General features: G+C 47.3%; 2 protein-coding genes across 5 annotated transcripts; one reads left to right on the top strand and one right to left on the bottom strand.

The window, feature by feature from the left end:
• Nucleotides 1-798: 798 nt before the first annotated feature.
• Nucleotides 799-1,800, bottom strand: Rpl23al4 (ribosomal protein L23A like 4). The gene has a single exon (XM_063274867.1). The coding sequence runs from the start codon at nt 1,420-1,422 to the stop codon at nt 928-930; it is 495 nt and encodes a 164-aa protein (XP_063130937.1). The 5' UTR covers nt 1,423-1,800; the 3' UTR covers nt 799-927.
• Nucleotides 1,801-8,699: 6,899 nt separating this feature from the next.
• Nucleotides 8,700-19,202, top strand: Gjb6 (gap junction protein, beta 6). Of its 4 annotated transcripts, none has more exons than XM_063274731.1 (3): nt 8,700-9,321; nt 11,541-11,708; nt 17,737-19,201. In XM_063274731.1, exon 3 carries the CDS (start codon nt 17,748-17,750, stop codon nt 18,531-18,533), a length of 786 nt encoding a protein of 261 aa, XP_063130801.1. In that variant the 5' UTR covers nt 8,700-9,321; nt 11,541-11,708; nt 17,737-17,747; the 3' UTR covers nt 18,534-19,201. The 4 variants fall into 4 exon arrangements, with proteins under 4 accessions (XP_063130801.1, NP_001380735.1, XP_006252142.1 ...); NM_001393806.1 differs by having other exon boundaries at nt 9,211-9,321; nt 17,734-19,202; XM_006252080.5 differs by lacking the exon at nt 8,700-9,321 and adding an exon at nt 10,209-10,507 and having other exon boundaries at nt 17,734-19,201.
• Nucleotides 19,203-24,777: the final 5,575 nt, after the last annotated feature.

The following is a 24,777-nucleotide window of genomic DNA, read 5'->3' as shown; positions in this document are numbered from 1 at the left end:
CATCACAGTGACACCATGAGCACAGCACAACACGAGAAATGAGCAAAAGATAAAAAATGAGACATTGCGAATAGGAATGTCCAAATAGCTGTTTGTGTGTTGTGTGGGAAATGTCACTGGGAAGAGAGGAGACGTATACAGAACCTTCCTTACACTCCAAACAATTTGCCTGGACCTTCTAAGGCAAGGTCACCACTAAGATCATGATTCTGTAACTTAGCTAGCTCCTCTGTCCCAAGGACAGCACTAACAGAAAGCAGTAAGAACGTGAATGAAATAGAGAAAAGGAAAGAGAAGGGAAGGAAGAGTGACTTCTCTCGAGGACATCCTGCACAGGTGTCAGCTACTGGTGGAAACTTGTCTAAATCCCAGATTGCACCTTCAAAGGTTTTATAATTACAGCTTGGCTTGGCTGAGATTTATCATTGGTGAGAGCTGGGTCATGACTATAGTTAAATATTCTACAACCTACACAGCCTGGGAGGCTTTCAGAACCATGGCTGGCTAGCTTCAGACACTGAAGTCTGCTCAGAGTGACAGTCACATCCAGGAAGTCACCAAATGTCGATGGATCAAAAGTTTAAAGAGCAAGAATGAAAGAGAGTAAATGAGGGAATGTTGCAGAGCTCAGCTTCAGTAGAGAGTACCAAGTGTTTGGGCTATCCCAGAATCATGATTTCCCTGGAAAGGGGCTATCTTGCGAGTTAGTGTTAGTTAGTTAGAGATCCCGCCTCGCCTGTGGTATCTGTGAATAGGTGACACATGACACAATTCTCTTTTTTTATGGTGGAAAAAAAAGTATATATTTAGAATTAACCATCTGGACTCACTTTAGATGATCCCAATCTTTTTTTTTTTTTTCTTTTTGGTTCTTTTTTTCAGAGCTGGGGACTGAACCCAGGGCCTTGCGCTTCCTAGGCAAGCGCTCTACCACTGAGCTAAATCCCCAACCCCGATGATCCCAATCTTGTTGGCAACATCTAGAGCCTCATAATCAGGAGCCGAGTGAACATACGCCTTCTTCTCTCCGTCAGGCCGTATCAGAGTATTGACTTTGGCCACATCAATGTCATAGAGTTTCTTCACGGCCTGTTTGACCTGGTGCTTGTTGGCCTTAACATCCACAGTGAACACAAGCGTGTGGTTGTCCTCTATTTTCTTCATGGCCGACTCGGTGGTCAGTGGGAATTTGATGATAGCATAGCGGTCAAGCTTGTTTCTCCTGGGTGCACTCTTTCGAGGATATTTTGGCTGCCTCTGGAGCCGCAGGGTCTCGGGCCGCCGGAAAGTGGGTGACGTTCGGATCTTCTTCTTTTTGTGGCTGTGGATGCCTTTCAGCACTGCCTTCTTAGCTTTCAAGGCCTTCGCTTTGGCTTCGGCTTTGGGAGGGGCAGGAGCTTCCTTCTTCGCTTTAGGCGCCATCTTGGCGAAAAGGGTTCACATGACACGATTCTCAGTAGTATGTTCTCCTCATCGGAGGATGGGTGTACTGGGTTTGGAAACCCAGGAAGGGAAGGGCTTCCTGAGGCTAGAACTCTGAGGCAAACACTTACAGGACAGGGAGTTTGGAATCCTGTAGGAGCTGCTTGTATTATATTAGTCACTGTCATGACGCTGTAACCAAAGTACGTGGTGCAGACAACCACAGTTTCAAAAGGTTCCCTCCTGGCTGGAAGACACACTGGGAGAGCTTGATCTGTGGAGACCAGAGTGATGGTAGGGGAAAGCAGAGAGGGGAAGGCAGGAACTCGGATGAGATACAACCCTTAGTGACCTATTTCTATCAGATAGAACCCAAGCCCCCAAAGTTTCCAGAACTTCCCAAAATAGCACTGGATCTAGGGATCGTGGAAGATATTACAGACCCCAGCACAGCTCATTGCCTCCCTCAGACCTGGGGCTTCTTTCCCATCCTTCTGCATACTCAGCCTCAGACACCCTGTGCTCTATCAAAGGATACCCAGAACGGTCTGAAAATACAGTTACAACTTGCTGCCCACTGAGTTCCCAGAGTCAGGGAAACAAGGCTCCCACATGCCCTCCACCTCTACGCAACAAACATACTGCCACCAGCTAAGGAAAAATGTCCTTCACCAGGAAGAACGATTAGAGCCATTGCAGCCAAGAGAAGGTGGAAAGGGTGGCTACTCATCACTTGTCTAGTTGCTATGACAAATTATCCGACAAAGGGAACTCAGGGTTTCTTTTCAGCTCACTGTTGAAGAAGGACATAGACCTCCATGGTAGGGCAGGCGTAGACAGGAGTCACACTGCAGCTGCATGAGGCCCTCGGTTCTATTTCTCCTTTAAATCCAGCCCGAAACCTCTGCCCAAAGAATGGCTGCCCACATTCAGGGTGGGTCTTCCTTCCCCCATCAGTCCTGTCTGGAAATGCCTTCACATTCCCACCCAGAGCAGTGTCTCCTAGGTGACTCCAAACCGAAGCAGGTTGACATCGGAGGGTGAGCTATCATGCTACATTACTGAGAAAGTTTGCACAGAAACACTAAGGGAGACTCCAGTGGAACTTACCAGCAGATGGTCTGATTTATACTTCCTGGCACAGCAAGTCTTGTGTTCTGTGCTGCCTGGGAATCCTGCTGGGTTCCTTAGTTCTCCTTCAGGACTGAAAACATTGCAGTCTTCTGCCCAAGCCCTGGAAGCGTTCATTGGCAACTTACCCACCTGCTAAAACTGTCAAATCCTCAGGTTCTGATTTAGAGCATAGTTAAGGGGTTGGGGATTTAGCTCAGTGGTAGAGCACTTGCCTAGCAAGCACAAGGCCCTGGGTTCGATCCTCAGCTCCAGGGAAGAAAAAAAAAGACAAAATAAAAAAGATCATAGTTAAGGGGAAGGAGTAAATAGGCAAAGGTCAGCACGAGAAGCTATTGCTCTAAAAGTATGCATCTGTGCGCTTGTAGTTAATGGACTTGACATCTAATGGTAGCAAACTCTTCGTTCCCAAGAGCATTCTCACATACATATAAATGTCTCCAGTATTATTAATCTTTTTTAATAGAAAAAACATGAAGGCAGTTATACTTAAATATCCTGGCTCTCTTCTGGCTTGTTTCTAATCTCTTCTCTCATGATAAATATATTACATATTCATTGTGGGGAAAAGCAGAATACAGAATTAAAGTTATTTGCAAAATCACATATTACAGATAACACTTCACATCTTGCTGGGTGAGATGTATTTCCAATGCTCAGGAAGCAAGGCTAGAGGATCTCGAGTTCAAGGCCAGCCTGGGTTGTATTGCAAACCCCTGGCTCACAGCAAATAAAAGCGTTTGTGGGAGTGCATAGCCCAGCCAGACAAAATGAGGCTCTAAGCAAGCGCGGGCTCCATCCAGAAACCTTTTAGTAACTCTCACACTCTTGGCCACAGGGAGTGTAGCCCTTGACCTTAGCATGGTCCTTACCAATGTTCTACACTCGGTTGCTTACAAACCATTATCCTCAAAGGAGAAGTAACTTGTGGGCTGCAGAGTTCAAAGGCTTGACACAGGAATCAGTTAGCATCTGCTGGGGGGTGAATGAGCCCACATGTGCTGGTTAATGTTACATACAAACTTGCCTAGTCCAAAAGTCCCAGATGTGTCTTGACAAGCACCAGTCTAGATGTCACTAAAAGACAGATGTGTGTAAATTTTTAGATGTGAATAACAGTTATGTCATCGAATAGCACAGATGACCCTCCATAATGTGAGTGGTCCTCATGCAGTCAGCTGAAGGCCACCAGAAAAAAGGCTGAGGTAGGCTAAGGAAGAAGGAACTCTGCCCCAGACGGGCATGAGACTCTGCACTGAGTCACCCGCTCTACCTGGTTCTCCAGCCTGCCCTGTGAGTTTCTGATGTGGTGGCCCCACATTTCAAAAGCCAGTTCTTTAAAGTGAGTCTCTCTGAATACACACAGGCACACACTGCCTGTGGGTTCTCTGTCTTTGGAGAACTCTTGACTCACTCCCACATCATCCTTCAGGGAACTGTCCCCGCCTGCCTGAGCACACATTGCCACACTGGCTCCTCCCCTGGCCCAGCTGCCTCCCTACCTCACCTTCACCTCCTGGATTCCTTCTTCACCCCACCCCCACCCCAGGTGAGCCTGTGGGCTCTTGATCCCCCATATTGTCGCCAACCACTTTCCTACGCAAAGCTATGGCAAACCCAGAAGACACATCTAAACTGGCTTTTGTTCACAATGCTAGAGTCGAATAGGCCTCAGTGCCAAAGCAGCCACTGAGAACGGCAGAACTATAGCTTGCCTAAGTGGTGTCTATGGAAGAGAGCCGGAATGGGCACTTACGGGACAGCCTAACTGTCCCCCGCTTAGAGTTCCAACTCATGTGCGTCCATTGACCACCTGCAATGGCTGAAGCTCAGTGGCCAAGACTGACTGATTGATTGATTGACTGATTATCTGTACTATGGTAGGTTGCGTTTTGTTGCATAGGGACTTGAGTACAACGGCTTCCTCTGCCTTGAATGGCATTGAACAGAGAACTCACTCTTGCCGATCAACAAACTGTATGGTGATTCAATTCCGTTTGAACTGTACTGTTTCGTGACATCTGTTAGAGCATTCCAGAATGTAGGTGGGTGGGGGCAGGCCAGAGAGGAGGCAGGGTCTAGAAGATTCCATAGGAGTGAAGCCAGAGAAGAATGGATGTGCGGTACGTGTCTGCAGCAAGCACAGGGCCGGGAGGAAACTGCACTGACAGGAGTGGGGGTAAGGGTGAAGGGGTGAGAAGCAGGGCCTCTATTCTCCTCAGAGTGGCTGATTGCCATATCATTTCACAGGGCTTTTTCAGCTCAGCCCAAGGCCAAGATCACCAAAACCAGGTACTCTTGAGACCACGTTTTCTGTCAGCATTCTTTTCTGCCAGTGGCAAAAGAAAGTGAGTTTGGCTCACGGGAATGTCTTCCTCCTCCTGAGAGGCAATGGTGGCCCAGCAGTCTTCACTCCCAGACCTGGGGGCTCAGTTGTTCTACAGTGTCACTTGAAAACCTTTCACTCCATGCCCCTTCCAGCAGCCCCTGCCTGTGAGTCGTTCTCTGGCCTCTGCGTGGTATCGCCTGACACGCCCAATCTGCTTGCTTGGTTCTCAGCTGTGACTCTTTCCTGTATCGGAGCACATGGCAGGGGACGGTTGGCTCATACTAGCTTAGACGATATCATCCAAATTTCCATAGCTGCTGGCTACTGTCTGAGCAGGTTTGACGCTGCCTTAACAGAACACCTCAGAGCCGTTGATAATGAACACAAAGTTACTGGCTCCGGTCCTGAACACTGGGAAGGGTAACTGGCCAGTTGACCAATTCTGCTTTCAAAAACATTCCATGGGAGGAAGGAAGGGGGCAAAGGCAGGGACCAAGATCCCCCTTTTATGAAGGCATTAATCCCTTCAGAGGGGAAGCCTAATCATAGCCTAATCACCTCATAGCCCTGTCACATTCTTAAATCATGCACGGTCCTTTCAAAGGGAATATTCACCCCATTGCAGGCCGTTGGCTGGAAACCTGTTCGTCAGCAAGAAACCAAAGACGGACAGTGCAGAATCCTTTGGGAAGGTGCCCTACTTGTAGGCATTTCAGATGATTTTCCCTGAAGGCCAGGGTATCAGGCTCTCATGGTGGAAATAACCCTTCAAATCATGCAAGTTTTATGACCCTCTCTTTAGGCTTGACAGCAGACCATGTGTGGGCATTGCCTAGCAGGTACATCTCCAACAGAAAACGGACTGGCATTGTGGCCTAGGATGGGATCCATTCTGAGCGTGGTGTCTTCAAAACATTATTTCTGAACCTGGAGAGTGAACACCCACAATGCCATCCCCTATAGTTCTCTGTAAAAGCCTTTTAATGTCTGGCTGGCTGGCTCAGGGAGCATGTCTGTGTTCGATACCCTTCTACCATATAGTGGCATATGTCGAGATGCTTCACTGTCTGGTTGAACCATTCTTGACAGAGGGCACAATGCTATGTTCTAGTTGCCACCGTACTATGTGCAAGGCATTCGCCTGATGGTCACATTGCTAGAGCCACTCTTGTTGTTTTAAACCAGATTCTTCTAACGTTTGCAATTAACCATCAACTAACTCAAGCTGGCCTCGAACTCTCTGTGTAGTGGAAGATACCGTTTTCTGATCCTCTTGCCTCTTCCTTCTGCGTGCTGGGATTACAGATTTCTACTACCACACCTAGTTTAGACTATTCCGGGGATCAAAGCCAGGGCTCCGTGCATTCTAGGCAACTGAATCAATCTGAGCTACATCTCCTGCCCCACACACAATACTTCCCGGATACATTCTCCTGACACCTGCTGGGATCCCGAAGTACATCAGAACTTGTGCCTTTACAGGGGTCTGAAGAGCCAAAAGACGCTGTCAGTGAGGATGTCACAGCAGAGCAGGAAGACCAGCAACTGTGCAAGCCGGCATGCTCTGGATCATCATCCAAAGAGCAGAATAAATACCCATGAGGACGTGCTGAGGAAGTGGCTGGGAAAGGGGACAAATCTCATCTGCATAAACTAACAGATGGTGTGGGCTGTGCACGAGATCTCCTTCAGAGAAATACTATGGAAGGGGGAGAGAGTGATCTTGCAGTGGCAAAACCTGACAGCCACTACCTCAGCCACTTGGCCACTGTGGACGTCAGAAGTAAGGGGGGAAGGGCAGTTCATTAGTCATGTGTCTTTGATGTGTGGAAAACAACTCTTCCCTTCCATGGCCGGTCTCTCAAAGCACTTAACCCCCAGTCAATCCTGCAGACAGAATCAGACAAACTCCAACAAGGGATGGTCTGCTAAATACAACCTGGGCCCATTGCTGACTGAATAGACAAATGTTTGCTTTTATTTCAAAGAACACAAATTTTCCTGTCTTCCTGGCATGGAGAACTTTGGCAGTGACAAAGGCAGTGTGGTTCTGTGAAAATCTGAGCATTGGGACAGGGCTCTCTTCCCTCCTTTTGCAAAAAGAGCCTCTTGTGCTCACCTCTTCTCGTCTCATATTTCAGAATCCACACTTCACACATCTCGTGCCTATTAAATTTGAGGCCTTAGAAATCACCATTGCAATGCAGAGGGAAGGCAGTATTCAGATTAGTTCTGGTTGCCAGTTACAACCAAGTCTACAAGGGTCTGCCTCAGTGTGGTCTGGTGCTTCGAGATGGTGGATTTGTCCCCTGAATGTTTTCATGTCTGACACACAAAGCCACATGGTCCGTCCCCACTCCACACATCTTTGTATCCTTACCACGTGATGTTTAACTGACTTCAGTTTCCTGCTGAGAAGCTCATCAGATCAGTAAGCTCACCAAGTCTACATTAATTGTTGCCAGCAAGACTGCCTGACAAGAAGAGAACACTGAACAATAAAGGTGACAAGAAATATGTGCCGAGATCAAAGGCCTCTGCACTGGCACAAAGGGTATGAGCCAGGTGATTTTCTGGGTTGAGTGGGCTCCTCTTTCGATGCCCGTGTGATAAGGCAAACCTCTGGGTTCTTTCGTCTGACTTCTGTCCCATGTTGTCCCGCAGTATCTTCCACCTGCCTGCCCTGGCACCTTGTACAAGGAGCCAGAACCAGAGTAATATCATGTCATTCTATACGAAGAAGCAAAAGTTGTCCTCCAGGACTATCTGCTGTGCTGGTTCAGCTTTGTCAAGCAATGCACGGATCCTTGTGGATCTACTATGTGAAAAGTGGCCATTACTGTAGGAATAAAGAAAGGAGAAAGAAAGCAAGAATTTAAAACTTACAAAAAGGGGCTGGGGATTTAGCTCAGTGGTAGAGCGCTTACCTAGGAAGCGCAAGGCCCTGGGTTCGGTCCCCAGCTCCAAAAAAAAAAAAAAAAAACTTAAAAAAAAATTATGAACCCCAAAGAAGTTTGCAATCTGCTTGGGGGTGTGGGGGGGAGGATGGCCACAGGTGAGCCTGCTGGGTTCATGTGCTTTGGGGTGGGGTGGAGAAGGAACTAAGAACGTGCTGTGACCAGACTGTGGAGGAAGGAAGGCATGCCAGGGCAGCCTACAGCTGTCTCATTTCGTCTCCGTCCCTGGGTTCAAGGTCATTCCAGAGATCCTCTGCATGCTCCAAATTTTCTTGATTCAGGTCCAATTCTGAGAACCCTATGTTCAAGTATTTTATAAGGTGGGTTTTTATAAAGTGTTGACTCAACTTCCATGACCTGGAGAGACAGCGTTGGGACGTCCTATTATTCTTGTTTCATGAAAGAATATGACCCAACAGGTCAGAACATACCCGCCAACCAATTTTGTGAAATAACCAAGTTACCCACCTCCTGTCTGATGTAACATAGGGCAGGCCTATAAAACCTGGGTCCTTAAATGGCTTCCAATGTTTCTAGTCCAGTATGCCCTGCACCCCCCTCTATGTTTGCCCTGACCTTACCCCTCCCCCTCCCACTGGCTGTGACAGCAGACACAGCGGGGTCTCTCAAGAGGGAAGTCCACTCCACTTCCCCGATGAGGCAGTAAAGGATTCAGGTGACTAATAAAAACAAACCTTTGAGAAGTGGTCATTAAGAAATGAAGAACCTCCAGGCTACTCTAGAGGAGAGGGTGCCTGAAGGGTCCAGAAAGGATGAAAATAAGCCAGCTGCCTCCTTAACAGGACTACTAAGGGGAGTGACACACTGCTAGCTGGGTCCACTCACCCAAAGCCTGTTCCCTTGGTACTCTGGGCAGCTCTCACCTCATTAAGGAGCCCTCCAGTGTCCAGCCCCAGCAAGGCCTCAGCGGGCAACTCTTCTCTGCCCTCAATGGGATCTGGCTGAGCTTGCCCATCACCGTCCACGCTCCACCCACGTCCACAAGAAGGGACATGCCTTGTGTCCCCTACCTAAGGGAAGAGCATCCTACACCTGGCGTCTCTCCTAGGGGACAGTGGTTTCTAGCATTAGAAGAAGGGTCCAAACGACTGCTCTAATCTATGACCCCTAAGATAGACTAGCTCTGCTCCCCTTCCTACAGGGAAGGGGCCCCTACTCCCTGCTCCACAGAAGGGGACCCGCCCCACTCCTCTGTCCTGGAGGGAGGGCGGTGCGCACCGCAGCAGGCGCGTCGTGTGCCCGCGCTCCTCTCCCGCAGCCCTCCCGTGCGGCGTCAGGCAGAGGCGGGGTGGGGCGCGGTTAAAAGAAGCCGCAGGTGGAAACCGAGGCTCCACCTGCACTGTCCCCGATTCTGTTCCCGATTCTGTTCCCGCCGCGAACCGCCGGCTTCTGATCCAACCGACGCTCAGGGCAGGAGCTCTGAGTGCCGCTGCAAGCTTGGAGCCGGCTCCCACCGAGCGGGTAAGTGCGAGTGGGAGCTTTTCCTCCGAGAAGCCCGAGCAGGTGAAGGAAGTGGTCTGTCCCCTTCCTCACCGGATTTGTGGTTCGCTGGGGGACGAAGGGGGCGACTGTTCCAGGTTGCCTGGTGGTTCTAGGCAGAGCTTTGACAGTGCGGGGCAGGAGGCGGGGGCGGGGGGAGAGGGGGCTGCCCGCATTCTTATCTGCCTCCCATCCGCATCCCCCGCTGCCGCCCCCCGGGGACTGGAACCGCAGCAGGGTGGCTGTCACCCGCGTTGTCCCCTCCCTCGCGCCCTGCAGTGGGAACTGGGATGGACTAGTTTGACTTCTGCATGCACCATGCCCCTCTGACTTGCACGACAGGTTTTATAAATCCATCAGGTTGTTTAAAGTGACCAGAGTTCATACTAAGTCCCTTTTCTCATTTCCTTTGCTGGTTATGGGCTGTCACTGACTTGTTCCCCTTGGATTTGGGGAGCGAGCAGAAAGTCAAAACAAGGAATGATGTTTACCCTGCGACTTGGAGAGAAATGCCCATTCAGGTTGCATGATTAAGACTCGGGAACGAAGATGACAGTAGAGTGCACAATAGTAATTAAAAGTAATTGGTGACATGTAGGATTAAAAACTTCAGATGTGGGTAATACTTCCTGAATGTGCCTAGTCCCAGGTGTTAGCCTGGATTTGGTAGTCCTGGGCTCTCTTCTATTCCTGGGAACCAGGCCTCCAGTCCCAGAGAGTGTGGCCTTCATACAGCTATGGACCCTGGAAGCCGCGGTAAGGAACACCAACCAGGAGACTTTAGTCAGTTGGTGCCTGATTAAGTTTAATGCTGCAGCCTTGTTTCCCTTCAAGTAGATGCTACGCTTTCTTTGCCCCAGTTCTAGCAGAATCTGACCAGTGTTCTAGAAGAGAAACGTCCTGTCCTGATGCAGCTTCCTTAGAACTGCAGGATGCTGCTCAGAGCCGCCCCTGTGGAGAGCTTTGTCAGCTCTTTGGATCCCGCAGAGTCTTTGGGGGGTGTCGTCTGAACAGTGCCAAGAAAGGGAGGCAGTGAGAGAGAGAGAGCCTGGGTGCTAGCCTGTCACATAGCTGGGGTGTGAAGGGTTCCAGTTCACCTCACACGGGGACTTGAGACCCAGGAGACTGATCTATCAACCCAGGTCATACTGGTGGCTGTTATTGAAAGGTAAATTTTCATGGTGGCTTTGTACTCAGTTTCTTTTTCACTCTTGCAGTGTGGGGGGAGGAGGGTAGGGTCTCTGAACAATTTCACCAATAGAAAGAAAATTCTGACTTGCACGTCCTCACCACACAGTTCTGACTGAGTCTAAAAAACTCCAGAGACTAGGTTGGATGCATTGGTTAAGAGGAATACAATTATAGGGAAATTGTTTTTAACCCAAGTTTATCGCCCCCTGAGGCCATAATCTTACATTGTCCTAGACAGGATTTCCAGGAGCTGTTGCTTAATCTGGGAGAGTGGAACTGGTCCCCAGGAGCCTCCCCTGCCCCCTTCAGAGTCATTTCCTCCTAATTGAACCTAACTGAAATGTTTGAAGAGGGGAGAGCCTTGCTAGGAACAGGCAACTGCTAAGAAGGCCTGGGGATGGGATGTTGGTGTCCATTGTCTTTTGGAACTCGGGTAGAATGAGAAGCAGAGTTTTGTGGGTTGCCCATTCTTATATCTGAGGGTACAGCAAAGGTTTCATTGGCTCCGAGCAGATGTTGACAAGGTATATGAATCCCAAACCCGATGCCATCACTACTCACTCTTTTGAAATCACAGATTCTGATGGTTTGCGTCATTAAATTTCAAACTGGACTATCAGGTTGTCTCTTGGGTCACCTGAGATTTCTAGAGATTTCTTGATTAAAGGACAACTTTTCAGATTTGCTCTTCTTTTCTTTTCCTTTTTTTAAAACTCCGGCGCTGGGGAGGTGGGTGTGCCCAGCTTTTCAAACTCTACCGCTTTTTGCGTACTTGAAAATTGGGATGGAGGTTTGGGAGAGTGGGTTATCATCCCCAGCACTGCTGTTGTAATTACCAGGGAAATACAGCTACCCTAAGGAGAGCCTTTCATGGGGCAGAGGAGTAAAGCACGGGAAACTGACAATTTCCAAATTTACCCTTTAATGCATCTGGTGATACAAAGTTCACCCAATGAACTTGCACAGAACTTGACAACATTAGCAACAATGATTTTCTTTTCATTCAACAGGTGACATTCCCACTGCCACCCTAAACAGAGCAGCAGGGCAGGGCCACCACCACTAACACTGCTGACTGCCAGAGGAGTAGAAGGGAAAGCCAGAAGTCCTTGAGGAGGGATTTTGCAGTGGTTCTTGGACTGGACGACGCACTGGAAGTCCTTGGGAACGAGACTCAGGTTTGGGTGTTTGGCTTGAACGTTTTTCTTGTGCCTTCAACTCTGCAGAGCTCACAGGGGTATTGTAAGGAGTGTGCTTTCTCTTGGGTCTATTAAATAATCATCAAGTGATTTTTCTTTTCAAACTGCCCTGTAGATTGATCTAGAAGAGGAAAGCTCTTCTTGTGTGTTGAGGGGGTTTGTTTGGGCTCTATCATCCATAGAGTTAAAATGACAAGATTTAGCCAGCTGTAATTAAACTCCTAAGTGAAAAGATTCAGACCGTCCTTGCTGACATGAAGGCAAGGCTTTCTCTCCTCTTACCCGCCCCCTCCTCCCAGCAGCTGCTGACAATCGAAACTCTCCTGCCCTGAGGTTTTCTCTTCAACTCAAATAAAATTGTCCTCAGCCTTCAAATACCAAGTTTCAAAAGCCGTTTATTATGACATGTAGCTTCTTGAGGGCTGAGACAGGAGGATTACTGTGAGTTTGAGGCCACCCTAGGAGTACAAGGCCAATTAGAAATGCATAGCAAGAACTGTCTCAAAACAGGATTGTAAAAATGATCGAGGAATCATGTCACTGCTGGAACAAAAGTAGACCCAGCTTATTTGAAATGTGAAAGGGGAACAGAGCCGCTTCCTAATAGTGTGTCCCAAAATGAGCTCACTGCTGTGTCTTTAGCATTAAGTTATAACATTCAGCATTAGAGTTATAAGATCGAGAATGATGTATAGAGTGAGTGATGCACTGTAATTAAATACAACACAGAAATATATGTGATTTGTCTTCCTAAACCTAAATGGAACCACATTCCTATAAGGTGACATCTATGGGGCTAAGAATATCTATGTATTTGTTCCTTATCGGCAAGCCAGGAAGCTATCAGATTAAATGAACCCGTCTGGTGTACAAAGAAACAGTTAATAGTTTGATTTTCACTATAAAGGCTCCTCCCCCCAGCTCTGGCCCCACTGAAGCATGGACACAAAGTGGGGGTCTGTTCACTGCAGGCAGCAAAGGGTTCTGGGGGCTGCAGTAATTTGAGAAATGATTTCTGCATTAGTGACCTTTTCTCAGAGTGGTGACTACTTCCTCTCTCCTCTCTAATCAAAGATGCCTCAAGGTCCAGGGTACCTACAAGGGCAACAGGGTGACAGGATGCAGGAACGTCCCAGGCCCAGTCTTCAGTCTGTCTCCCACTAGCCAGGAGGAACAAGTCCTCTAATCTTCAGTTGTCTACCATGCTCACTCCTTGTGGGGCTCTTTGGATAGGGAAGAATCTCCTAGAACCAGCCAGATTTCCCTGGAGCTGAAGTCCTGTATGGAGAAGTGTAGGGCTCAGGAACCTCCCTTTCACCACCCTGAACTGGCTCCAACTAATACTTGTAAGGTGATCTCCACTTTCTTGCTTTGGGCCCACGCAAAACTGCTGTGTAGGACTTTATGTGACTTGCTGTGCTCAAGGCTTTATGGGAGACACCCTCAGGGATGACATGGTCTAGACAGAGAAACTGCAAGAGCTATTTCACTGACGGAAAGGACTGGCTGACGTTCACCTCATGTCCTTGGTACAGCCAGTTAGAGCCTACAGCCAATTAGAGTGAGCTACGAAAAATAGGAACAGCTCTCTTTCTCACTCCTTTCCTCTGTTACAAATAAACAAGTCTTTATTGCTTTTCAGGAAGATGCAGCCCCATTGTCTTGAGTGACCAGTAGGCTAAACACGCCAATATTTAAGTTTAACTCTGTTTTCTTTGGTGATTTAGAACTCCCATGCCCTCCTTTAAAGCAGCTGTTCTCAACCTGTGGGTCATGACCCCTTTAGGGTCTACCTACCTTTTCACGAGGGTTGCCTAAGACCCCCGTAAATATCTGATATTTGCATTATGACTTGTAACAGCAACACAATTACAGTTATGAAGCAGCAACAAAAATCATTTTAAGGTTGGGGTCATCACAGGAGGATCTGTATTGAAGGGTCGCAGGAAGGTTGAGAACCGCTGCTCGAAAGGTTTAGGTCCATCATTGAGGTTGCTTTCCTTTGTGGTTGTTGTCTGGTTTGAAGTATTTGAGATAGGATCCTGTAGCCCAGGTGGGCCTAGAACATCCAATCCCTCTGCCCAGCCATCCGTGTGCTGGGATTACAGGCACTACCACCACAGACAGCTAAATTCTTGGGTTTTAATAATAAATTAAGTAAGTGTATTGAAAATTGATTATCTTCCATTTAGGTATGGTAGATGGATAGAAAGAAAGTGTTGGAGGTCCAGGGTCATGGAGGGATAAGCAGTAATGCTAGTGCCAGCATTTAGACCTGTCCTACTTCTAGGATTGTAGGACCCATATTCCAAGGGAGAAAGCATGATCTCTTGACCTCAGTCCTTCAACATTCATTCAAGCCCTGTCTGTGGTTCTTTGAGGCACTGATCCATTTGCTGCCTAGATGTCAGGTGACTGGTGACAAGGGACATGAGAGAGGTTATAGAGGAGACAGAGCTCTACCAACAACACCATTCAAACCCATGGACACTGCAGGGCTGGGGGAAAGGGAAGGTTTTATTTCATAAAACTCATCCATCATGCAAGTTGTTGAGCAAATGTGGGAGTTATGTGCTAGTTGGTCAAGGAGAGGACATTTAAAATAAGTAAGGCCTCATGGGGGAACAGTTGTGGCAAAGTGTGAATTTCAAGACTTCCTCACACACTTCTGCTCCCCATAGGTCACTTAGTGACATGCCGCCAGAGCATGGGAGCAGCAGTTAAGGAAATTTAATACAGTGGCTTTCAGCAAGGATTAAAACTTAATTTGCGTAATTTATATTATTTAAATATTTCTTTTGTTTTTTGTTTTTTTACTACACAGATACTTAAGGTGAGCAATGAAAGTCTCTTTGGAGCATGAGTATGTAGTAAATAAAAGAGAAGATTTAATACTCTTAAGTCGTGGAGCCTTGAGACTCCACGACTTAAAAGAGTATTGTCTTAATACTCTTCCAGTGATCTGCCTACTGGGACTCACCCTGCCTCTAACTAAAGATGTCTAGGGCTGAGCATCAGTGATTTATGGAGAGCCTATTTCAATTTTTCAACCCCCTAGGTTGCTGTTAATGCTAAACACTCAGTCCAGCTTCTCAGTTCCAGATCAGCACAGGGTTTGAAGCTTTCTGCTACAACTGTCAACATTACCGCCAGGTGCCCCACAGTCGGGACCCTCAAACTAGTTTGTCTTGGGCCCCTTGTGAAATAAGAGACTCTCGTTCAAGATTCCACCACCTACTTACTCTCGCATAATACCAGGATCTTACCTGAACCATGAAATGGGTTTGTCTTCAGGGACCTTGGACACTCAGTTCTCACATAGCCTTATTCATTTCTCCACAGTAAGAGGAAAGACACTAATGTCCTGCTGATAATAGAACTTCTCCTTCAGAGTGTGATGCGCTCTTAAAAAAACTGTAAGGATCAGCTAGGCTACTGATGTTATAAGATGTCGACAAACACTAGTTCTACCTAAGATGTTGCCATTGCCATGGTAATTGTTACCGAAATAGTTACAGGGTATCATTTTAGAACTTTGCTGGAGGTTAAACTAAGTATCGTAGGTCAGCCTCCTGGATACAATTCAGTTGGTAGATTACCTAACACATACAAAGCTCTGGGGTTCGACCCCCAGCATTAGGAATAAATAAATACCTTGTATTGGTTGACAATTAAAACGGTACTGTCTGCTGTGAGGCGTGTTGGCACATGCCTATAAACCCAACTTTCAGGAGGTACAGGAGGAAGACTCAGGAGTTCAAGGCCAGTCTGGGCTACATGAGACTGTCTCAAATACAAAACCAACAGCACCCAAAGCTAACCATAGCAATATAATCCAAGACCGTACCCACCACTGTTTGATACTTTGGGCACAGTGTTTCTCTTTCCTTTTCATAGTTGGATGTTTTATTTTTCTTTTCCCATTTCCTTTTTGTTTTACAGATTTAGACCTATTAACTCCCGATCTGAGTTGTTCCTATCTCTCTGTAGCTTTGGGTCCCCCACTGTCACCTGCCCTTCACAACAAGGGACACAATTTTTAAGAACCCTCCTCCCTCCACTTTTACAAATCCTTGATGATGAAATTCAGTTCCTCCCTGGGGGAGAGGTTTTAGCTAAGTTCAGTGTGGCTCAAAGAATCCACCTGTTCTGGTGACAACTTTCTTGTATTCACAAGCATGTGGTCAGCTTTGGGAACTACGAACATTCTGATCGATGCTCTGGCCCATGGCAGGGGGACAAGTTCTTGGAACCAAAACAGGAAAATGTATAGATATACCCTATCATGCCCACTTTCACCCACACTGTGTACATCTCAGATGACCGTCTGACCCGGCAGGATCAGAAATTAGCGCACAAATGTCACATGGACATGACATCTACTGAGTGGCTTTCTGAGAAGAGTACAGACTCTAAAATTAGTCAAACCAAGGATACCCCAAGGGGCACGGTAGTCAGGCAAAGAGTGACCAGCAATACTGAGGGAAGGCTGAGGACCTGGTATGGTTAGACATTGATCTTGGTTAACGTGGCGGGGAGGGGCCAGTGCTCCTCACCAATTACAAGAGAAAGTTCTCCTGAGACCAGCAACAGAAGGACTCTAGTGACTCTCTTATCCCCTCCAAGTGGATGAAAAGTTGCTTGAGCATCCTTGTCTCTAAGGAGGTCCCATGACTGTCATTCACTGAGGCACACTCATACATACCTTTTTTTTCTGAGCTTGCCAACCAATTCTTCTTCTTGGTCATGTGGGATAAGAAGTGGCTGTTTGTAGCCAGGAAGCCACTGAAGAGAACTCTTTAAAGTGATTAGGATGTTGAACAGCCAATGACTCTCTGCAGTTGATGGCTTCTGGGCGGGGTGCAGTGGGGGAAGGACTCAGTAGTAGCAAGAGTTGCCACCATAGCACAGCAGTTCTCAAGCCTTTATGGGGTCGAAGGAACCTTCCACAGGGGTTACCTAAAATCATTGGAAAACACAGATGTTTACATTATGATTCATAACAGAATCAAAGTTACAGTCACGAAGTGGCAACAAAAATAATTTCATGGTTGGGGGGTCACCACAACATGGGGAACTGTATTAGAGGGTTCCAGGATTAGGAAGGTTGACAACCAATGCCACAGACAGAAGAAGGTCTTTTTCTCTGCCAAGCCAGTCTTTCAGAAGGGAGGACAGCCCTGGGCTGCTGTGGCCCCTAGTGCAATGGGACCCGTATTTTTGGGGCAACAGCTGACACATGGCCTGCTTCCACCAGAGAACAAGGAAACAGTTTGTGTCGAACCTTGTGATTCTCTTTTGGAAGGGGTAGTTGAAGATATTAACTTTCCTAAGAGCATGTGATTGTAGCAGATGTTCCAGTCAAGCTAAAAATATAAATATACATCCTAAAAGGTCAATTAGTGGCATTGTTTTTTCTTAGTCCGCTGGGTTAATCAGAATGTGTGGTTCTAATGAATGATTTTTTTTTTGTTTGGCTGTATTTTGTGGCTTGGATAAGCTGCTTAATGACTCAAACCTGAGTCCTTGAATAAAACCACCCGGAGATAATGTATGTGTTTGCATAGTGAAGAAAAGGAATGAGCACGTGGTTGTTTACCTGGTTGGTGAGTTAATGACAGTGATCTAAAGTACAACCCGTGCTCAGTTGAGTTTAGGTGACTTATTTTGCATGTGAAAGGCACAGCTATTATGCAAAAAGTGAAATCAAGTCTCTATTTACACTGACGATCACTTATTGAAACAAACCGTTCACCTAATAAGGGAGTCTGGTTGATGTTGCGGCCTAGAGGGACTAATTGTTTGTCCACTGTTTCTTGTTTGTGGTTGGAAAGAGAGAACACCTTTATCACGGGCGTTTCTTACCAGAAAAGCCCAGCAATTAGCAGACGGGGTGGTTGAGACTTGCTTAGATTCACACGACCTGATGATAATTTCACTATGGTATTGGTGAGTTAATTCAGAGGTGCCTTCTACTTACTAGCTTTGCTTCTTTTTATCTAAGAAGGAGCGTGCGCAATGGACTGGGGGACCCTGCACACTGTCATCGGCGGCGTGAACAAGCACTCGACCAGCATAGGGAAGGTATGGATCACGGTCATCTTCATCTTCCGAGTCATGATCCTCGTGGTGGCCGCCCAGGAAGTGTGGGGAGATGAGCAGGAGGACTTCGTCTGCAACACGCTGCAGCCGGGGTGCAAGAACGTCTGCTACGACCACTTCTTCCCCGTGTCCCACATTCGGCTCTGGGCCCTGCAGCTGATCTTTGTGTCCACCCCAGCCCTGCTGGTGGCCATGCACGTGGCCTACTACAGACATGAAACTGCCCGAAAGTTTATCCGCGGGGAGAAGAGGAACGAGTTTAAAGACCTGGAGGACATCAAACGGCAGAAGGTGCGCATCGAGGGCTCGCTGTGGTGGACGTACACCAGCAGCATCTTCTTCCGCATCATCTTCGAAGCCGCCTTCATGTATGTGTTCTACTTCCTCTACAATGGGTACCACCTGCCCTGGGTGCTGAAATGCGGCATTGACCCCTGCCCCAATCTCGTGGACTGCTTCATTTCCAGGCCAACCGAGAAAACGGTGTTCACTGTTTTTATGATTTCCGCATCTGTGATTTGCATGCTGCTCAATGTGGCCGAGTTGTGTTACCTGCTGCTTAAGCTGTGTTTTAGGAGATCCAAGAGAACACAGGCCCAGAGAAACCACCCCAACCATGCCCTGAAAGAGAGCAAGCAGAATGAAATGAATGAGCTGATCTCGGATAGCGGTCAGAATGCCATCACCAGCTTCCCAAGTTAAGCATTTCAAGGTCAAGCGTAGGTGAGCCCTTCTGAGTGCGCTCCCTCTTTGTAGGCATCGATCTGACAACTTCTCTAGGCCAAGATGAGTCACAGCAAATAGATACCTGAGTTCAATTATTGTAGGACACCGATTGTGATCCAGCTCTGAAAACCAAGTCCTCATGACAACTGGGCCTTGAAGTCACCTGGACAAGTCCTATGTGAACTGTTGTGACGTAGTATTTCCCGAAAATTTATATAACTTGTTTATAAAGAGCAATTTATCTAGAAATTGATAGCTTTATCAGTAAGATATTTTTATAGGAATGAATATTTTAGTTCTGACTTTGAATTTATATAAAGTATTTTTTTAATGACCGGCCTTCTTTACCTGGAAAAAATAAACAAAGTTAGCTTTACAAGAGCACCCCCAAGTATCTAAAGTTTGAACTTGTAAAGGGTCTAGCATTTTATAAACATTGTCTTCACACTGTCTGAGGACGGTTTGGTGAGCTAGTGTGTGTGCCTGGGATGGGACATGGTCATTGGACAACATACATCGCCGTTTGCTAAGTATGAATGGGATGCAAGGAAGTGAGACCCTCTCTAAAATTAGCCTTTCCACCGGTGGCGAACAGTGTAAGCACAAATACAATCACTCCAATAAAGCTTGACCCTGCTGCTTCAGCCTCTGTGTACACTGGCGCTTCTGTTCCCTCCAGGCCCCACACCATCATCCCTAGAGATGTGACGTGTTAGTAAGTTTTTTCTGGAGAGGTCCCAGTTACTATAGGTACATCTGTAGGCACCAACCGAGGCTGAGGTTAGCTCCCTCAGCTTGGAGAGAGATGCTCCTAGAACTCTGGGAAATGTCTTTTCTGTCAGTTCAACCTTGATGGCGCTCCTTAGGATGCAGCATTGGCTATGTAGTGAATGGGTTTTAGGCTAGCCTGGGCTACATATTAGACCCCGTATAAGAAAAAAAAAACATTTTTAAAGACAAGAGGGAGGAAGTCTTACACAAATATCTTGGTCCATTTCATGATGTTGTCACAAAGTGCCAGAGACTATGTGACTTGGAGGTCTCTGGCATCTGCTGAACACTGAGGGCCTTCAAGGTCACCTGGACATGGAGGATAGCTGCATGGTGGGTGGGAATAGGTGTGAGAGGAAGGGATCATATGCAAGGCAAAGAGAGATAGTGAGTCAGGGGATGTGTCAGGCTGCTTATCACAACCTAGGGGTTCCACAAGAACAGTGTTCCTTCCTTCTAAGGGCATGCTCCCATGACCTAGATACCTTCCGGTAGGCTCCTCCTCTCTCAGGTTCTGCCATCAACATCACCCACTAACTACGGTTGCATAACCCTCTCAAACTACACCTAGCCGGTAGCAGCCTCAGACAAAGCTGACCTTGCAGGACTGAGCCCTCCAGTCCACAGTGACTGAGCAAAGCACCTGTACCCCACACCCAGGGATGGGGAAATGTCATTCTGCCCAAGGATTTCCAGACTGGACACACAGGCTTCCCGGTGGGCGTGAGCGAGTCAGAGTAGACTGGCCACGCTTGAGAATAATGAGCGGGAATCTGCCAGGGGATTGTTAGCTCACTGCTCAATGCCTCACCCTCCCAAGTGACTAACGACATCATCGCCCGGAGGGCACCTAGTCAATGATGAGTGGCACTCCCGTTCCTAAAAGACCTGCTTCGGAGCCTCTCTCTAGAAGAACAAAGAAGTGATCCTTGGTTTCCGGGCAGAGTAAACCAAGTCCCAGACACCTTCCATCTATAAAGAAGTTAGTGCCAATGTAGAAAGCAGAAACTAACTTGTCAAAACACCACAGTCCCACCATTGTGCTGAAGAAAAGTCAGCCTTTACAGTTCCTGGTTCTCCTCTGCTGTCCCTTTCTCTTGAGTGGGTATCAAATAGAACCCAAAGGGAGGAAGGGGCTTTCGGAGGCAGACACTGCAGCCTTGGGTACAGTCCCAGTCTGCTTGGAATGACTGACTTCTGAGACCACCTTTCTACTGAGGACAGACCAGCCCTCCTCTTTTCCTCCCTCCCTCCTCCCCGTCTCTCCAGCTTTGAGGTATGATTAATACACACGGATCTGATGAGCTTTGAACTCTATGAATACCTGGGATCCCATCACCATTCAAGGTAATGTGTGATCTATAAAGTTCCCTGGTATCCCTTTATTTTTGTGCAAAACAAACAAACAAACAAACAAACCAAAATAAAAAAAACCCCAGCAAACAAACTACATTAAATATGATGTCCACCATCTGCATAAATGCGGAGGGCACTAGATCACCTTGTCCACTGTAGACACAGTGTACCTCAAGTCTCTAGTAGAGCTTAAAAGTCTATAGTCACTCGAACTTCACAGCAATTAAACTATCAATAGTTTCCTCAAGCTTCCCCTCAGTCCTGGACACCACGTTGTATTCTTTGCTTCTATGAGAGATGTTAGCTACCTCACAGAAGCACAGAGGTGCACTTGGCATGTGTCCTTCTGTTCACTGAGGATAATGTTCTTCAGGTTTGCTTATGTTGTGACCTAAGATAGGGTTCTCTTCTTCCCTTTTAAGGTTAAATAATATTCCACTACATGTATGTGTGTGCATGTACGTATGTACCAGACATCACCTGACATCTCAGAGGATGCCTATTTCAACACAGCAAATACAGCACACAGGTGCTGGAGAGTCCGTGGAGACCGTGGAAAACCGGGAAGCACTGCGTTGCTGAGGGATGAGAGACAGTGCAGCTGTCACAGAAAACAGTTCTGGGCCTCCACGAAGCACTGAAAACAGATCTACTGTCTGGCCCAGCAGCCAGATTAGAATGTGCACTTCTGAGTGCACACCTGACAGGGTGACAGAAGGTCAAAGATACATATGCATGCTCACATGCACAGAACCACCACCCTCCAGAATCCAGGGATGGAAACAGTCCCTCCTTGTTCTTCAACACCTTCTTCTCCAATTCCTCTCTGCCCCTCAGTCCCTTCCCTCCTCCTGTTGTTGCCACTGTTCTGAGAGCCGAGACCTATTTCTCAGCACCTAATTTGGTCCCATGCTCTCCACAGAACCAAAGCCATTTTCAGCAAAGACCTGAACATTGACTCTAAGGGCTTCTTCTCAGCTCTGAGCTGTCTCCTGAGGTGAAGTGACCGTGGAGAACCTCCCCTTTCCTCGCCTCAATAACATGTCCAAGGTTACTAAGATAACAGACACTGAAGGAAGATTCGCACCAACCCAGTCCGCAAAGTCAGGAGCCTAATCCACCCAACAGCCTCCTGAGCAGCCCAAAGTCTCAGAGACGGAGGCCAGATCTGTTCAAGGTCATCTTCAGCTACATGAGTTCAAAGCCGGCCTCAGATACACGAGACTTTGTCTCAAACAGAACAAAAACAGAATCCACATGTCTACCCCATGTGACATGGGAACGGCTGCTGGCTAACCACTGTTCTGAACAACCCCACCTGCCTCTCCCTTATTCTGTGTAACTGTGAGGAAACCCTCAGATACGTTTTACTTGTATCTTGAACTGGAGCTTTTAGAAATAGGAAATCAAGCCATAAAATGACAACTCCCCCCACTCCTAAAAGTCACTGTGGGGCAGTTTTTACATCCCATAGTCTTCTGTTTTGTTCATGGTGCACATTTGTGAGTCTTGTTTGTGGGTACGTTAGTCCCATTCTGACACCACTCTCTTCCTCCGGAAATCTTTGCGTGTCATCAGTACAGCTGTGACTTCTTTTTAAATTGGTGTTTGCATAATCTAACCTTTCTGTTCCTATGCCTCCAACCCACTTGTGTCACTAAATTGGAATTTTTCTTATAGATAGCGTGTATCTGTGTCATTTTAAAATTCTGTCTGCCCATCTTTTAGTTAATTGAGTTAAACCATTTCTGCCCAATAACCTGGTAATGCCCAATAACCTCGTTGATATTTTATACCTGAAGCCTGATTTCTTTTCTTTTTTTAATGTCTCCTTCTTGTTGTCTGCTTATATCCTTCTAGAATCTCACTTCGACCTGGCTAGTGTTTCTGTATATATCTTGAAATTGCTTTTTAAAAAACTTTCTATGCATTTTATCATACACATAAACAGTGTCACCATTTTGCTAGTTTGAGTGACACAAGGAAATGCCACCTCCCACTCTATCCCTTACCCCTCCCCACCGACGAGCCCTTTCCTTATTTCTTCTACGTTTAGAGCCACGCCAGAAGGTGCTATTGTTGGATTGAGTTATCCAACATAATCCAGAAGACACAAGGAGAGCGTTAGTGCTTCCTCCCATATTTGCTGACCTGGTTGAGGATTCCCTCTGTCTTTTCCTTTCTACCTGGGAACTTCACTTGGTGATTATTTGCTGTTGTTTATTACTGGACCACACTATGTAAACCAAGCTGAACCAGATCTTGCTATCCAGCCCAGGCTGGCCTTGAACTGAGTCCTCCCACTTGAGTCTCTGAGGCGCTCAGATCACAGGCATGTGCTCCCCCGCTTGCTCTACCTAGTGATGCATTTCCTCTGACAGGCGTCCATGGCCTCTTCATTCATGAGGGTTTTGTTTGGTTTTGTTCTCTTAGATAGGATTTCAGTGTGTACCCAGCTAGACTCAAACACCATTTTTTTTTCTGTCTTCAACTCCTAATCCCAAGTGTGTCTGGCACTTGGAGGCAGTTTTGCTGAAAAAGGAATTCTGTGTTGATCTGGAAGTTGTTCCACTGCCTGCACCCCTGCCACCTCCAACAGGAGCCCCTCTGTTTGCCTGCTCCCCTCACCCCTACTTCATCAGGTAAAGTGTGTGCCTCCTGATTTGCTCAAGGTTCTTTTTTCCTGGTCCTAACTTCGATCAAAAACTCCTTACGTAGTTTAGTAAGTTTGATCGTGATGTCTTGGCTTGATTTCTTTGGGTTTATTCTGCTCAACTCTCACTTCTTGGCTCTGAGGCTAGGTCTCTTGCAAAATTTGCAGTTTTCAGCAAATATTGTTTCCGTGAACTTTTCCAGTCCTGCTTCTGACACAGAGACATTGGGGCATCTCTTGGATGAGGGTTCCTGAAAGTTTTCCCCCCTAGTCTTAATCCCCCCCCTTTCAAGCAGAGTGCTCTCTACTCCCCCAGTCCTGATTTCATACTCACCTGCTTCCGGGCTGCCCACTGAGCTTTCTGTCCTCAGTAGTTTTCAGTTCTGACATTTCCACTTGGTGCTCCTTTACATCACGCTGATGGCGCTGTGGGTGGGCGTCTCATACATGTGAGGCCCGTACGCTTCCCCTGAACCACTTCACCAGCCCTGGAATCACCCATCTTTCCACTGAGGGCTTCTAGTCCTTCGTTTGTTTCAAACACGTTTGTAATTGCTCACTGAAGCATTCTTGTTACAGTTGCTTGAACTCTTTGTGTGTGCGTGTGTGTGCACATATGTGTGCACATATGTGTGCAGGTGCGTGTGCATGGTGGCCAGTAGCTGGCACCAGATATCTTCAATCCCTCTTCATCTTAGCTCTGAGGCAGACTCTCACGGAACCTAGAGCTCACAGTTGTTTCTAGGCTGGCTACCCAGCAAGGCCCAGAGATCTGCCCCAGCCTCCCCAGTCCTGGGATCACAGGCACAAGGCACCAGGCCTGGCTTTTCACAGGAGTGCTAGCCATTAAAGGCAGCCCTATTGGTTTTCTTTTGTGATTCATGCTGAAATCTTCTTGGTTCTTGGCATAACAAGAGAATGAGTACCAGATGTATTTAGAGCATTTGTGGGTTTCGCTGAAATTTGTTATTTCAGCCAGTGTTCTCTGAGATCCTTCCCAAAGCAAGGTAGCCACCAGCTGGACCAGCCGGACAGTCAATTGGAAGGAAAGTGTGGAGTTTGTGCTTGCCTCCACTGACGACCAAAGCCTGTGGGGATTCCTTATTGCTGCTGAGAGAGAACCAGAGCTCCTACTGTGATCTCCACCAACACCCTGGAGGGGAGGCTGCTGGTGGAAATCCTGGCTCCCACCAACACCCTAGAGTACAACACAGGGTTAGGAAGGTAATCCCTTAGTCCAGACAGACACCATAACGCGGAGCAGAGAGGCCTGGGTTCCAGTTGGGATGAGAGTCAAGCTCCTACATAAGCTTCCCTGACACACTATTAGAGGAGAGAGCACTCACCACAGTCTTGTCAAGATAGCCTTACCTTACTGGCTCTGCTGGGGCCTTTTTTGGAGTGACAGGCTGAAGTTCAGTAGCCATATCTAGACTCTCT

This window comes from Rattus norvegicus, chromosome 15 (assembly GCF_036323735.1).
Source record: "Rattus norvegicus strain BN/NHsdMcwi chromosome 15, GRCr8, whole genome shotgun sequence".
Classification (NCBI taxonomy): Eukaryota; Metazoa; Chordata; class Mammalia; order Rodentia; family Muridae; genus Rattus; species Rattus norvegicus.
Note: the sequence above shows the minus strand (reverse complement) of the source record. Positions and strands in the feature narration are given on the sequence as shown.